The 11918-nt window shown below is 41.4% G+C and overlaps 1 protein-coding gene across 2 annotated transcripts; it reads right to left on the bottom strand.

Moving 5' to 3' along the window:
* Nucleotides 1-72: 72 nt before the first annotated feature.
* Nucleotides 73-11630, bottom strand: LOC133413438 (glutathione hydrolase 7). Of its 2 annotated transcripts, XM_061697838.1 has the most exons (17): nucleotides 11215-11630; nucleotides 10863-11114; nucleotides 10109-10568; nucleotides 9196-9422; nucleotides 8943-9094; nucleotides 8733-8850; nucleotides 8584-8651; nucleotides 7397-7470; nucleotides 7123-7316; nucleotides 5083-5170; nucleotides 4848-4975; nucleotides 4687-4775; nucleotides 4430-4582; nucleotides 4232-4346; nucleotides 4008-4145; nucleotides 2095-2194; nucleotides 73-1926 (listed from the first exon to the last, which is right to left on the bottom strand). In XM_061697838.1, exons 3-17 carry the CDS (start codon nucleotides 10335-10337, stop codon nucleotides 1757-1759), a joined length of 2043 nt encoding a protein of 680 aa, XP_061553822.1. In that variant the 5' UTR covers nucleotides 10338-10568; nucleotides 10863-11114; nucleotides 11215-11630; the 3' UTR covers nucleotides 73-1756. The 2 variants fall into 2 exon arrangements, with proteins under 2 accessions (XP_061553822.1, XP_061553812.1); XM_061697828.1 differs by having other exon boundaries at nucleotides 10863-11630.
* Nucleotides 11631-11918: the final 288 nt, after the last annotated feature.

The following is an 11918-nucleotide window of genomic DNA, read 5'->3' as shown; positions in this document are numbered from 1 at the left end:
TCCGGCGAGACTTTTCAGAATAAATACATTTTTTTAAATTTAATAAAATAAGCACACTTCCCCAAGTTTGGCCGTTTGCATGAGCATTTAATTGTTATATGGATATTATTCAAAGGTGCTAAATCATCAATGTAAACGAAATAATAGTAATGTGTCAATGTACAAAACATACTGTACACAAGTTTTCAGGAATGTTCACAAAAGAATCTTCAGAACAGAAAACTACAGAATCATTGTTAACTATATGTAAAATATATGTAAATGACACACATGCAATTTTATTATTATCAGAATGATTGATTGTTTATCTGTATAAACAATAAAATCACACAAAAATCATTGAACTATTGTTCAAATGAGTGTGTGGCACTCTCCAGAACATAACAAGCAACAAAGCCATATTGCACAATTTAAGTTGATCACCAGTGCACACTAATATAAAACCACTTGAAAGAAATTTACAACAGGTGTTGATTCTAACTTCAAGTATGGAACCTGAAATAATTGTAAAACATAAATATCATCTCTGGTCGCATAGACTGAAAAAAAAAAAAGTGTACATCTACATATAGTAACTTGTTTGAATTAAAATTTTCTGTTAATTCTGTGAGTCAAACAACGAACCAATGTTACACAGCACTGTAACAAGCAGAAGTGTAGGGTTGTATTTAGTGTGTTCAACCGATGGTGCAACAATTCTGAACCGCTTGGCTTTAAAAAAAACAAAAAAACAAAAACCTATTAGCTTCTTTAGCATCTCAAGGGGTCAAATACTTTTAAAAAGAATAGTCAAAGACAGGGAGGAGCATTGGACAGCATCAATGTTGTGTGTGTGTGTGTGTGTGTGTGTATATATATATATATATATATATATATGTATATATATATATATATATATATGTATATGTATATATATATATATATATATATATATATATATATATATGTATATATGTATATATATAAAAAATATATATATATATATGAAGGCGGCACGGTGGCCGACTGGTTAGAGCATCAGCCTCACAGTTCTGAGGACCCGGGTTCAATGTGTGGAGTTTGCATGTTCTCCCCGTGCCTGCGTGGGTTTTCTCCGGGCACTCCGGTTTCCTCCCACATCCCAAAAACATGCATTAATTGGAGACTCTAAATTGCCCATAGGTGTGAATGTGAGTGCGAATGGTTGGTTGTTTCTATGTGCCCTGCGATTGGCTGGCAACCAGTTCAGGGTGTACCCCGCCTCCTGCCCGGTGACAGCTGGGATAGGCTCCAGCACGCCCGCGACCCTAGTGAGGAGAAGCGGCTCAGAAAATGGATGGATGGATGGATATATATATATATAGAGAGAGAGCGAGCGAGAGAGAGAGAGAGAGAGGCTCATGCGGTTTCAAAGAAGCCTGTTCGCAAAATGTTTCATATCTGCAAAATTACACATTTATTTTCTGCAGTCTGAGATGAATTTCAGATTAAATGTATTGGTCTGAATCTAATTGGATACATGCATTTTTCTTTGTAGTATCCGCCTAGCAGACATTGATGAATGTCATTGTGTGGGGGAGAACAGATGGTATTCCACTGTGATAGGTGTGCCAACAATGGTCTCTTCGACTGTTGCCTTAAAATAATCTGTCTCGCAACAGGTCCAAAATGATCTCAAACTGCACATCTGTGTAGTTTGGTTTCGCTGGGAACAGTACATAGCTATTCAACTTGTTCAGTGTCCAAATTAATCAGCGGCAGTGTTTTAGGACAACTGCTAAGTCCTGGACATTGTGAGGGCTGAGGCATCAGCACTACGGGGGTCCGCCACTCCAATAATAAGGTCATTACTTCTCCGGGTCCCCTCCACCAATGACAAAACATCTGTTCTCTCAATCTTGTGACCTTTGGCCTGCAGCATCTCAACATCTTCATCTAGAAATTCAGCTGCAAGAGAGGATGGTGGGAAATGTACAAATGAGGTTGTAAAATATGTTTAAATTCAACAGTGACAACTGCGACTGAACTTGAAAATGACAACAACAACAAAAAAAACCACACACACAAAATGCATTGCAGAGTTTTTGAAGAGTCAACAAAAAAAAAAAAACTTACAGTCCACGAGTAGGATGTCTGGCTCCAGCTGTGCGTGGAGTCTACCATATGCTAAACTATCACTCATGTTTTTACGTGAGGACAAAACATTCAGCAGCACCTGTGAAGAATAAGAGAACGAGGCCATTGCATGAATAAAATCACAAACAAACACCAAACCATAAAAAGTAAACACCACGGTATATCCTGACTGGTTTGAAATACCCAAATGTATTGTAAAACGGGGGTGTCAAACATATGGCCCGCGGGCCAGAACCGGCCCATGGGGATGGAGAACACATTCGCTGCTATTTTTCAATACAAGTAACAGTTGCTAATTTTGTCCACTGGAGAGTACACTGACAACACTTAAATGACTGATGCACTTGTGAAGGCCAAACAATGCCAAGTTTCAGGAGCCCACTAATATAAAACGGTGAGCCATGTTCAAACTGTGAAAATAAATACCTCCTGTAGAAATGTTTTAAGACATTGGATATTACAAAATTTCATTCAAAAGCTTCACTTCAAAAGAGGTTGGTTTGTTGGAACTTTTTTTTTCTTTTCATGCACTGCCACTACTTATATTTTTATGTATACATTTACAACCCCAATTCCAATGAAGTTGGGACATTATGTTAAACATAAAACAGAATACAATGATTTGCAAATCATGTTCAACCTATACATCCGTAAGTGCAACTTTAAACTCTACTATGCAAAGCAAAAGCCATTTATCAACAACACCCAGAAACGCATCCAGCTTCTCTGGGCCCGAGCTCATCTTAGATGGACTGATGCAAAGTGGAAAAGTGTTCTGTGGTCGGACGAGTCCACATTTCAAATTGTTTTTGGAAATTGTGGACGTCGTGTCCTCCGGGCCAAAGAGGAAAAGAACCATCCGGACTGTTATGGATGCAAAGTTCAAAAGCCAGCATCTGTGATGGTATGGGGCTGTGTTAGTGCCAGTGGCATGGGTAATTTACACATCTGTGAAGGCACCATTAATGCTGAAAGGTACATACAGGTTTTCGAGAAACATATGCCGCCATCCAAGCAACGTCTTTTTCATGGACACCCCTGCTTATTTAAGCAAGACAATGCCAAACCACATTCTGCAGGTGTTACAACAGCGTGGCTTCGTAGTAAAAGAGTGCAGGTACTAGACTGGCCTGCCTGCAGTCCAGACCTGTCTCCCATTAAAAATGTGTGGCGTATTATGAAGCGTAAAATACGACAACGGAGACCCCGGACTGTTGAACAGCTGAAGCTGTACATCGAGCAAGAAAGGGAAAGAATTCCACCTACAAAGCTTCAACAATTAGTGCCCTCAGTTCCCAAACGTTTATTGAATGTTGTTAAAACAAAAAGGTAATGTAACACAGTGGTAAACATGACCCTGTCCCAGCTTTTTTGGAACATGTTGCAGCCATAGAATTCTAAATTAATTATTATTTGCTAAAAGCAATAAAGTTGATCAGTTTGAACATTAAATATCTTGTCTTTGTAGTGTATTCAATTAAATATGGGTTGAACATGATTTGCAAATCATTGTATTCAGTTTTTATTTATGTTTAACACAACGTCCCAACTTCATTTGAATTGGGGTTGTACAAAGGATGCATAACTGAATGGTGCACGCTCACTGATTCATAATACTGTTGAAATAATTTTTGGATAAAAATTTGTAACTGCTCATATGATTTGCAACAAGCTAATAAGGAATGAATGTGAATATTTTCCAAAAGTACTTGTAATTATTTGCGCCAAAACAATGGGGAAATTTTTGAATAGCTGTTATTTATGGATTTTTAAGTCACAAATATTGTGGTCCGGCCCGCTAGAGATCTAATTGGGATAAATGTGGCCCGCGAGCTAAAATGAGTTTGACACCCCGGTTGTAAAAATTCAGACTTGTCATGTAAGCTAATCACCTGTGTGATGCCACTAAGAGCTTTCGCTCCATTGGAGGATCCAACCGCAATGTATGTACCGCAAAACCCATTAGATGGCCTCACTGCAGTGGGCATCAGGAAGGACAACGGCCTTTTCCCAGGCTGGAGGGTGTTATGCTAATGACATCAACCACGGTTCAGAAGGGGAAAATAAACATCAACAACATCCAACATTACAAAATATAAGCATAACACATACTTACAGGATTAGGTGTGAAGCTTTGGGTTTTGTTAGGCCAGGAAAAGGCCATTATTTGGCTGTTCAACAGGATTCCAGAAGGAGTCACTATCCGACTGCCAAATGGTTTATTTAGGGAGCTAAATACCAAAATACGTTATGTAACTATTTTCTCTTAGCTAAAATCAAACATCTACGTGCATGTAGATGTATGAAAGCATACCTTACAACTGAGACAATGTGGTCATCTGGGCCCATCACCATGACCTGGGCAGCTGCTGCACCGTCCTCCAAACTAAACGAGGGCGCATAATGGCTGGCAGGAAAGGCCTGAAAGTCGTTGATCATTTGGCGGAGCGAGGATGCTTGTTGTTTGCTTAGAGATTGGACATGGCAGGTTTTTTTTTTTTTTTTTTTTTTTTATTTTGACCCCAAGAGAAAACATATTTGAATGCAAAAACAGGGCAATGCAATGTATACCTCAACATCTTGGTGACCATCTCTGAGACTGAAGTGTCATACATGGGGTCCCCGAGGCCACTCACCAGAGCCAGAGCGATTTTCACAGACTGGAAGACAACAATAGATGAATTACTGTACTGTACATGAAACAAGATTTAGTGAAAGGGTCACTATATCACCTCTGCAGTCCAGTGATACGTGTTGTTCCTGGGCACCTGGTTGGTAATGTTGTAACCTTCCAGGATATTGAGTGCTGCGATCAGGCCAACACCTGCATGAGGCGCTGGCGCCACCATCACATGGTGTCCTTCAGAAACATCCACAAAGAACAATAATGTCTATTTTATTCATTGCTGTCATGAAATTGGGTGGCAAAAGTTAATAAAGGAAATGGGGACTTAAACTAGTATTTACCCTGATAGTTGATGTGTTCTGGTTGCTGTAGGACTGTGCTGTAGTTACCAAAGTCATCTTCTGTTAACACCCCACCACTTGCTTGCACCTTTAGAAATGAGTACAACAGACTATTGTATGTTCAGACTGCAAATCAATGCCAACTTTTTCGCCCAATGTGACATTTTTCATGTCAATGTGAACAGTACAATTCCACCCACATAACTTGTCTTTAAGTCCGCTAGCTTAATGCTAACACATGATGCGAAATGCCATAGAGGAGCTAACAAATAGAACCTAAGTGGCAGTGTTATAATGCTTTAAGGAACCGATATTTGAACACAAACAGTGCAGCAACACATGTGGACAGACCCATAATACTTACCGGCATCTATAGTTTATCCTCTGGAAAAAGACTAATATTACTGCAGATTACTGATTCCTTATAGTAGTTGAGCAAAGTTCTTCTTTGTTTATATTTCCGCCCAATGACAGTCGCCCATACCAGAAGGAAGCACAAGTAATTAATCATGGTGCACAAACTATTTGTTACTTTACATTCTCTTTATGTTCTTACTATGTTTTTATAAAGTACAATTATAGTTATATTTTCTTTATTAAAAAATACATTAGGCGGCACGGTGGCCGACTGGTTAGAGCGTAAGCCTCACAGTTCTGAGGACCCGGGTTCAATCCCCGGCCCCGCCTGTGTGGAGTTTGCATGTTCTTCCCGTGCCTGCGTGGGTTTTCTCCGGGCACTCCGGTTTCCTCCCACATCCCAAAAACATGCATTGATTGGAGACTCTAAAATTGCCCGTAGGCGTGACTGTGAGTGCGAATGGTTGTTTGTTTGTATGTGCCCTGCGATTGGCTGGCAACCAGTTCAGGGTGTACCCCGCCTCCTGCCCGATGATAGCTGGGATAGGCTCCAGCACGCCCGCGACCGTAGTGAGGAGAAGCGGCTCAGAAAATGGATGGATGGATGGAAAAAAATACATTACAAATGTTTATGTTGTTTTTTTGGGGGGAGGCTGGAATGGATTAAGTGCATTTCCATTCATTTCAACAGGGAACTATTTGATGGAACATTAAACACGCATCTCGAGGAACCACTGTATTCCGTTTTAGACTATCCTTCGTATGAGTAGTTTTGATGTGCAGTGTATAGTCACACATTTCTCCCAAAATGCCTTTTTGTGAATGCAAAAAGAAATTTCTTCATAAATTAGGGCAGTACGAGTGCTCTGGGAGCATGTGAAGACTGAATGCATTTTTATGTCATCATATCTGGAGATGGGTAATGCCTGGATCAGACGACAAATTTGGTCTTTCATGATTGCATTGTCAGACTACTGCCATAAAATCTTGCCGTATCTTGGGCAGACAGTGAGTGGCAAGACAACACGACATGTAATCTGAGGGCATCATATCCCCGTCTTTTACGATCACTGGGCTTTATCTTGTCAAATCAAAAACTGTCGGCGAGGCGGAACCAGAAAGCATGTCACCGGTCAACACGACCGGATACACCCGTTACCATGGCGACGAAAACAAAAAGAGATCCAATCCGCCTCGCAAGCAGGTAACAATGTTATGTAGCCTAGCAAGCGAGTGCTAGCACTAACGTTTGTATGTAAACAAGCTGGCATTCTGTCGAGTCATGCTCTAAAGCTTTGGTAAACATTGGTGCACGCACATGAATAAATGGTGACAACAGTAATCGAGTATGTTGACAACGGCAAGTACGAGAGGCGAATCGCCGGTCACAATACGCAATCCAATTGGTCGACATCAAGGTGCGCTGTCGGAGAGTTGTCGCTGATATGTCACACTACGTGGAAGATATCCCCCCCCAAAAATCAAACATATTTGAGTTTTTATTTTGGCGTCGTAGGGCTATCGTAGGGGCAAATCGTTGGTCGTGGATTATGTCACACTAGAAGAGGTTTTGTCGTTCCCAACAAAATATGTTGAGCTTGATCTGGGAAACCACCCGTGATAGCTAATTGGGCCAATATCGGGGCTAAAATCCTGTAGTCTGGTCTAGTAAAAAATGTTTACCGTAGAAGCAATTTCCTGTGTCAGGTTTCCACTGTAGAACTCTGATATCCCTTTAACTGCGACAGCATCCAGGAAACTGGCCAAATCCAGTCGTCTGCTCAACAACCCAGAGAGGGGAGCCTGACCATTGGGGAGGAACAGATCCCGAAATGCATCCGAAATGTTCTGGTCCTTAACATTAGCAAGCGCTTCAGCTAGGGATGCAAGACGATAACAGAAGACATTAAATCTCATTTCATTTCAGTGAATTATATGATACAATATCATTACTTACCTAACTCATGAGTGACATTAAATCCATTTCTGGCCACGTCTGCTGCCATGGTAATCACTTCCTTCCATGTTATTCTAGGAGATTCATGTCATGAAAGACTGTTTTTTCCAAGGTTTAAAAGGCTACAAAACGATTCAGCCATTTGTCATCTATGCTGCGTTCCCTAGTAGACGCTAGTAAGACAGCAGCTCTTTTGAGGTGCTAATTACAGCTTATTAATGTTGTCTGCTTGCTGTGTTCACTACAATGATGAATTCAGTTTCATACATTTAGGTCCATGACAACAACAACAAAAAACATTCTTCATCTTTATCACTACAAAACCTCAGCAAGACAACATGTTGACTACAAGCTCCTTATGACAAATGGAAACAATACGTAAAAATTCTCAAATAGTGGCCTCTGGTGCTGTGCCTGAATTGGCCGCTGTGTGCATACTCTCCCCAAAGGCAAAAATACAGGGAGTACCAAAATTTACATTAAGTGGTACAGTTTTGTTTTGTTTATTTAGTATGCTGCACACAAATGGAATAAGCTGCCAACAGAAGCAAAGTCAGTCCCATGTGTGAATGTCTTTAAGTCCAGGTTAAAAACTCTTTTTTTTTTACTTACGCTTATGACTGAGCACTTCCATGTTCTTGTTATCTTTCTTGCACTGTACTTTTTCGGTAGTTTTAGTAAGCTGTCTCTTTTCTCTACTTTGTTTTGTTTTAAATGCTTTGAATCTACTTTGTTTTGTTTTAAATGCTTTGAATCATGTGAAGCCCATTGAGTCCCCTTGTGTACCAAATGCGCTCTATACGTAAATAAACTTGCCGAGGTCAGAGGGGCAGAAATCAGCACACTGCACCCTCATTTGGTTAACATTTCAGTTTGGCTGATGACAGAAGTTTGCGTCAAACATACCGTGTGGCTTGACTGCTTTGGAGAGCTAAACCTTACAGGGTCTTATCATCGTAATAAAACGCTTGTCTGCTTCGGCCTCAGATAACAGGCCTGTCCAACACGTAGCTTGCGAGATAAATAATAAGGTATTACGACCAATTATAGTTCTGCCTCAACTAAGAATAACAGGACAGTAAAAGCATGTTACAGAGAAGAACGCAGAAGCTGTGAGGACACCGCATAAGGATGGAAACTTATAAAGGTGTTGAGGTTGAATTCAGTCTTAAATGCATTCTACATACTTGCCATAAAGTTGGTGTGCCTGATGCATCCCACTGAGCATTCCTGGTACTCCAACAAGCAGACCAGGCTGAAAGGCACATGAATCATATCATTAAATAATCTTAAAAGTATGGCTTGTATAACAGCTAACTAGGATAAAATGCCTCACATTGAGATCAAGGTTTGTTTGAAGTAACTCTTCCCGAATGGCAGCTGGCGCTGTTTCTCGGAAGTCAATGACCCTTGTCTCGTTTTTCCGGATATCGTGCACCAACATAACTCCCCCTCTGAAGATATCACAAGACATCTTGGTATATAGAGACAAATGTCTTACAAAGGTTTCCCCAATGCATACAGGATTTCTCATCAGACAACTCACCCTCCTAAACCTGAGGTATGAGGGTGTACAATGCCCAAACAGAAGGCAGCAGCGATGGCAGCGTCAACACTGGACCCCTGCTTCCCCAAAACTTCAAACCCAAGGGATGTACACCGTGCCACATCTGTCACCACCGCTCCTTGGTGAAAGACCTAGCAAGAAACATGAGCCGCTTTGTGAGAGCGCTAGAGCTGCCGACATCACTCGTAAGACCATCGACGCTGTGTTCGCATATGCTAATGCAAATTCCCACCTGGGGGTCTCCAAAGTAGATCTGCATGATGAGAGCAACAGTGACGCCCGTGGCAAAGGTGAGACAGGCTGTGATGATGACTGTCAACCCGTCCCGCTGGCAAGCACAATCTTGCGTAAAAGGGTCTCGGGTGGTCTCCCTCAAGGACACGGCGTCGTGGTAGGCCAGGTCAGACGTCAAGGACGGGAGACGCTGGAGACGTGCAGACTTCAAAAACACATCTGGGTCTGGAATATCAAATATAAAGAACATATTTACCAACACACGTTCGGAATTCCTAATCCATGCAAAACCCAAAGTGACTTTAAAACATCCTTTATGAAGGTATACAATAGGTAAAGACTGATTATGTATCCAGTATTATATATTCGGCATTTTGACGCATATCGGCATCCGTTTTTTTAATATTTTTAAAAATCTTTTTTTTTTTTTTTTTTTTTAAATCCAACGGCAGATGAGATCAATTTAAAACAGGGTAAACTTTAGAGACTTGTTTATTTAAATTTTCACTTTTATTGAAATGTTTGAAAACTTTATTTGCTGCAGAAAACTTTAGCGAGCTATTTATTTGATTACGTGTTTATGTAACTTTATACGACACGCTGCTGAGCCTGGGAGCTCCCTGGACTTTCTGTTTGAATATTATTACAAAGATGCCTACTGTCTAAGATTACAAAAAAAAAAGAAAACATTACATGTTGCAAATCTGAAAAGCTGTTTAATAACTTGGCTTGAAGGTATTCAAAAAGTGTTTGGAGTTCTGACACCAGTTTTTTCCCTTTTACAGCAAATGATTATCGGCGCCAAATAACGGTTATCGGCCTCCACGACAACAAATAAACGTCCCTGAAAATAACATATCGTCCTATCGCGAGCATTCAAAGGAGAAACCATGTGACACAATTGTACTCACCAGTCTCTTGCTCGCCCAAGTTGTTGTCATCATTTTTGCGAGATTTGACAACGTTGTTGTCCCCCTGCGTCACTTCGTCCTCTGGCAGCCTGGGGAAGCTTGTGATGCTCATGTAGTCCACCGGAGAATAGGCACTGCCCAGCGTTGTCTCGGGAGTGGCATCTTTAGTTACCGCGAACCCGTCAGGGTACCCTGACCCTACTTCAGGGGATGGACTGTGCATGGCCATTCTTCTTGATCGTGGGTCCCACACACTCAGCCTGTGCTATCTTTAAATAAAACATTTAAGGGACAAGACTACTGTGTATACTGGGTGAAAAATATGAGGCCCACTTCTGTTGCTGACTTGTCTATCAAATTAGGTCACAGCTTTGACCTTTCTACGCCCCCAGTTGTTTTGATCAAATGGGTGCGTTGCTCCGATGCTGGTGCATTTTGCGACAACTGCGCGAACAGGAACCTGCAGAACATAAACAATACGTGCAGGTCATCTTGTCATCTTCGCTGCCATAACAATTAACGTTGTACGCTTTGTCATCCAACTGGGATCTCAACGATTATCATTGCTAGGACGTCAGTGGTCCGAAGGTGCTAACATTAATTGTTGACTGCGGACCTCGCACAAGCTAGCTCTCGCCTCCGGCTAATTCTGTGAAACCACGGGCCCGAAAACAAGACAAGCGTACTCCATTTTTACATAGCGCCCCGGTGAGTTTATTAGGAAGCATAAAATATTATTTTATGGGGATGTTACCCGTTTTTAAGAGCTCAAGTGTCGCGGTCGTCGTCCTTCTCGGTCACAATCGGTTTCCACGGGTGGGGAGGAGAAGAAGAAGGTGCCCAACCGGCACAACTGGTTCGGAACAATGCCTCACTATTGACGTTATTGCTTTACAATTAAAGCCCGTACATGTCCAGCATTCAACCACAGGGCTGCCAAAGCAGCGCCGGGATGGTCACACGCAGGCACAGGAATTGTCTTGCTAAACGTCACACCTTTCTGTTTCTGAAACACAACAGCAGCCGCGAGTCCTGCGCGTCGTGTCGAGGTCCGGGGAAGAACAAGCTTAAGCGAGCAAACTGGATGGAAAATGTCAAGTGATCACCTGCTCCGGTCGCTTACATCCTCTTGTGTCTTTCCCATCCTCCGACGACACCCAGAAGACAAAATATAACTACGTTATAGTCGCCCAAAATTATATGCAAACATTTAGATTTTTTTTAAAGTCCCTGTGAAGTGAAAATAAATCTTCGGGGTTGACTGTGTTAACGACCCTTGCAAATACAAATGATTAAAAAAATTTGACGCTTCAAAATAGTAAAGAATGAAGCCGCTCTTGCCGTGTGATTTTCGGCTGAACGCACGGAAACCACAGCCCGCACGAATTTAATGAAATACCACGACGACGAAATAGCTGCTACTTCGTCGAGCCTCTTTCTTGTAAAACCCCAATTCCAATTAAGTTGGGGCGTTGTGTTAGACATAAATAAAACAGAATACAATGATTTGCAAATCATGTTCAACCTATATTTAATTGAATACACGACAAAGACAAGATATTTAATGTTCAAACTGATCAACTTTATTGTTTTTAGCAAATAATCATTCACTTAGAATTTTATGGCTGCAACACGTTCCAAAAAAAGCTGGGACAGGTGGCAAAAAAGACTGAGAAAGTGGAGGAATGCTCATCAAACACCTGTTTGGAACATCCCACAAGTGAACAGGCTAATTGGGAACAGGTGGGTGCCATGCTTGGGTATAAAAGGAGCTTCCCTGAATTGCTCAGTCATTCACAAGCAAAGATGG

This window comes from Phycodurus eques, chromosome 1, assembly GCF_024500275.1.
Source record: "Phycodurus eques isolate BA_2022a chromosome 1, UOR_Pequ_1.1, whole genome shotgun sequence".
Taxonomy (NCBI): Eukaryota; Metazoa; Chordata; class Actinopteri; order Syngnathiformes; family Syngnathidae; genus Phycodurus; species Phycodurus eques.
This window is presented reverse-complemented; position numbering and strand designations above follow the sequence as displayed.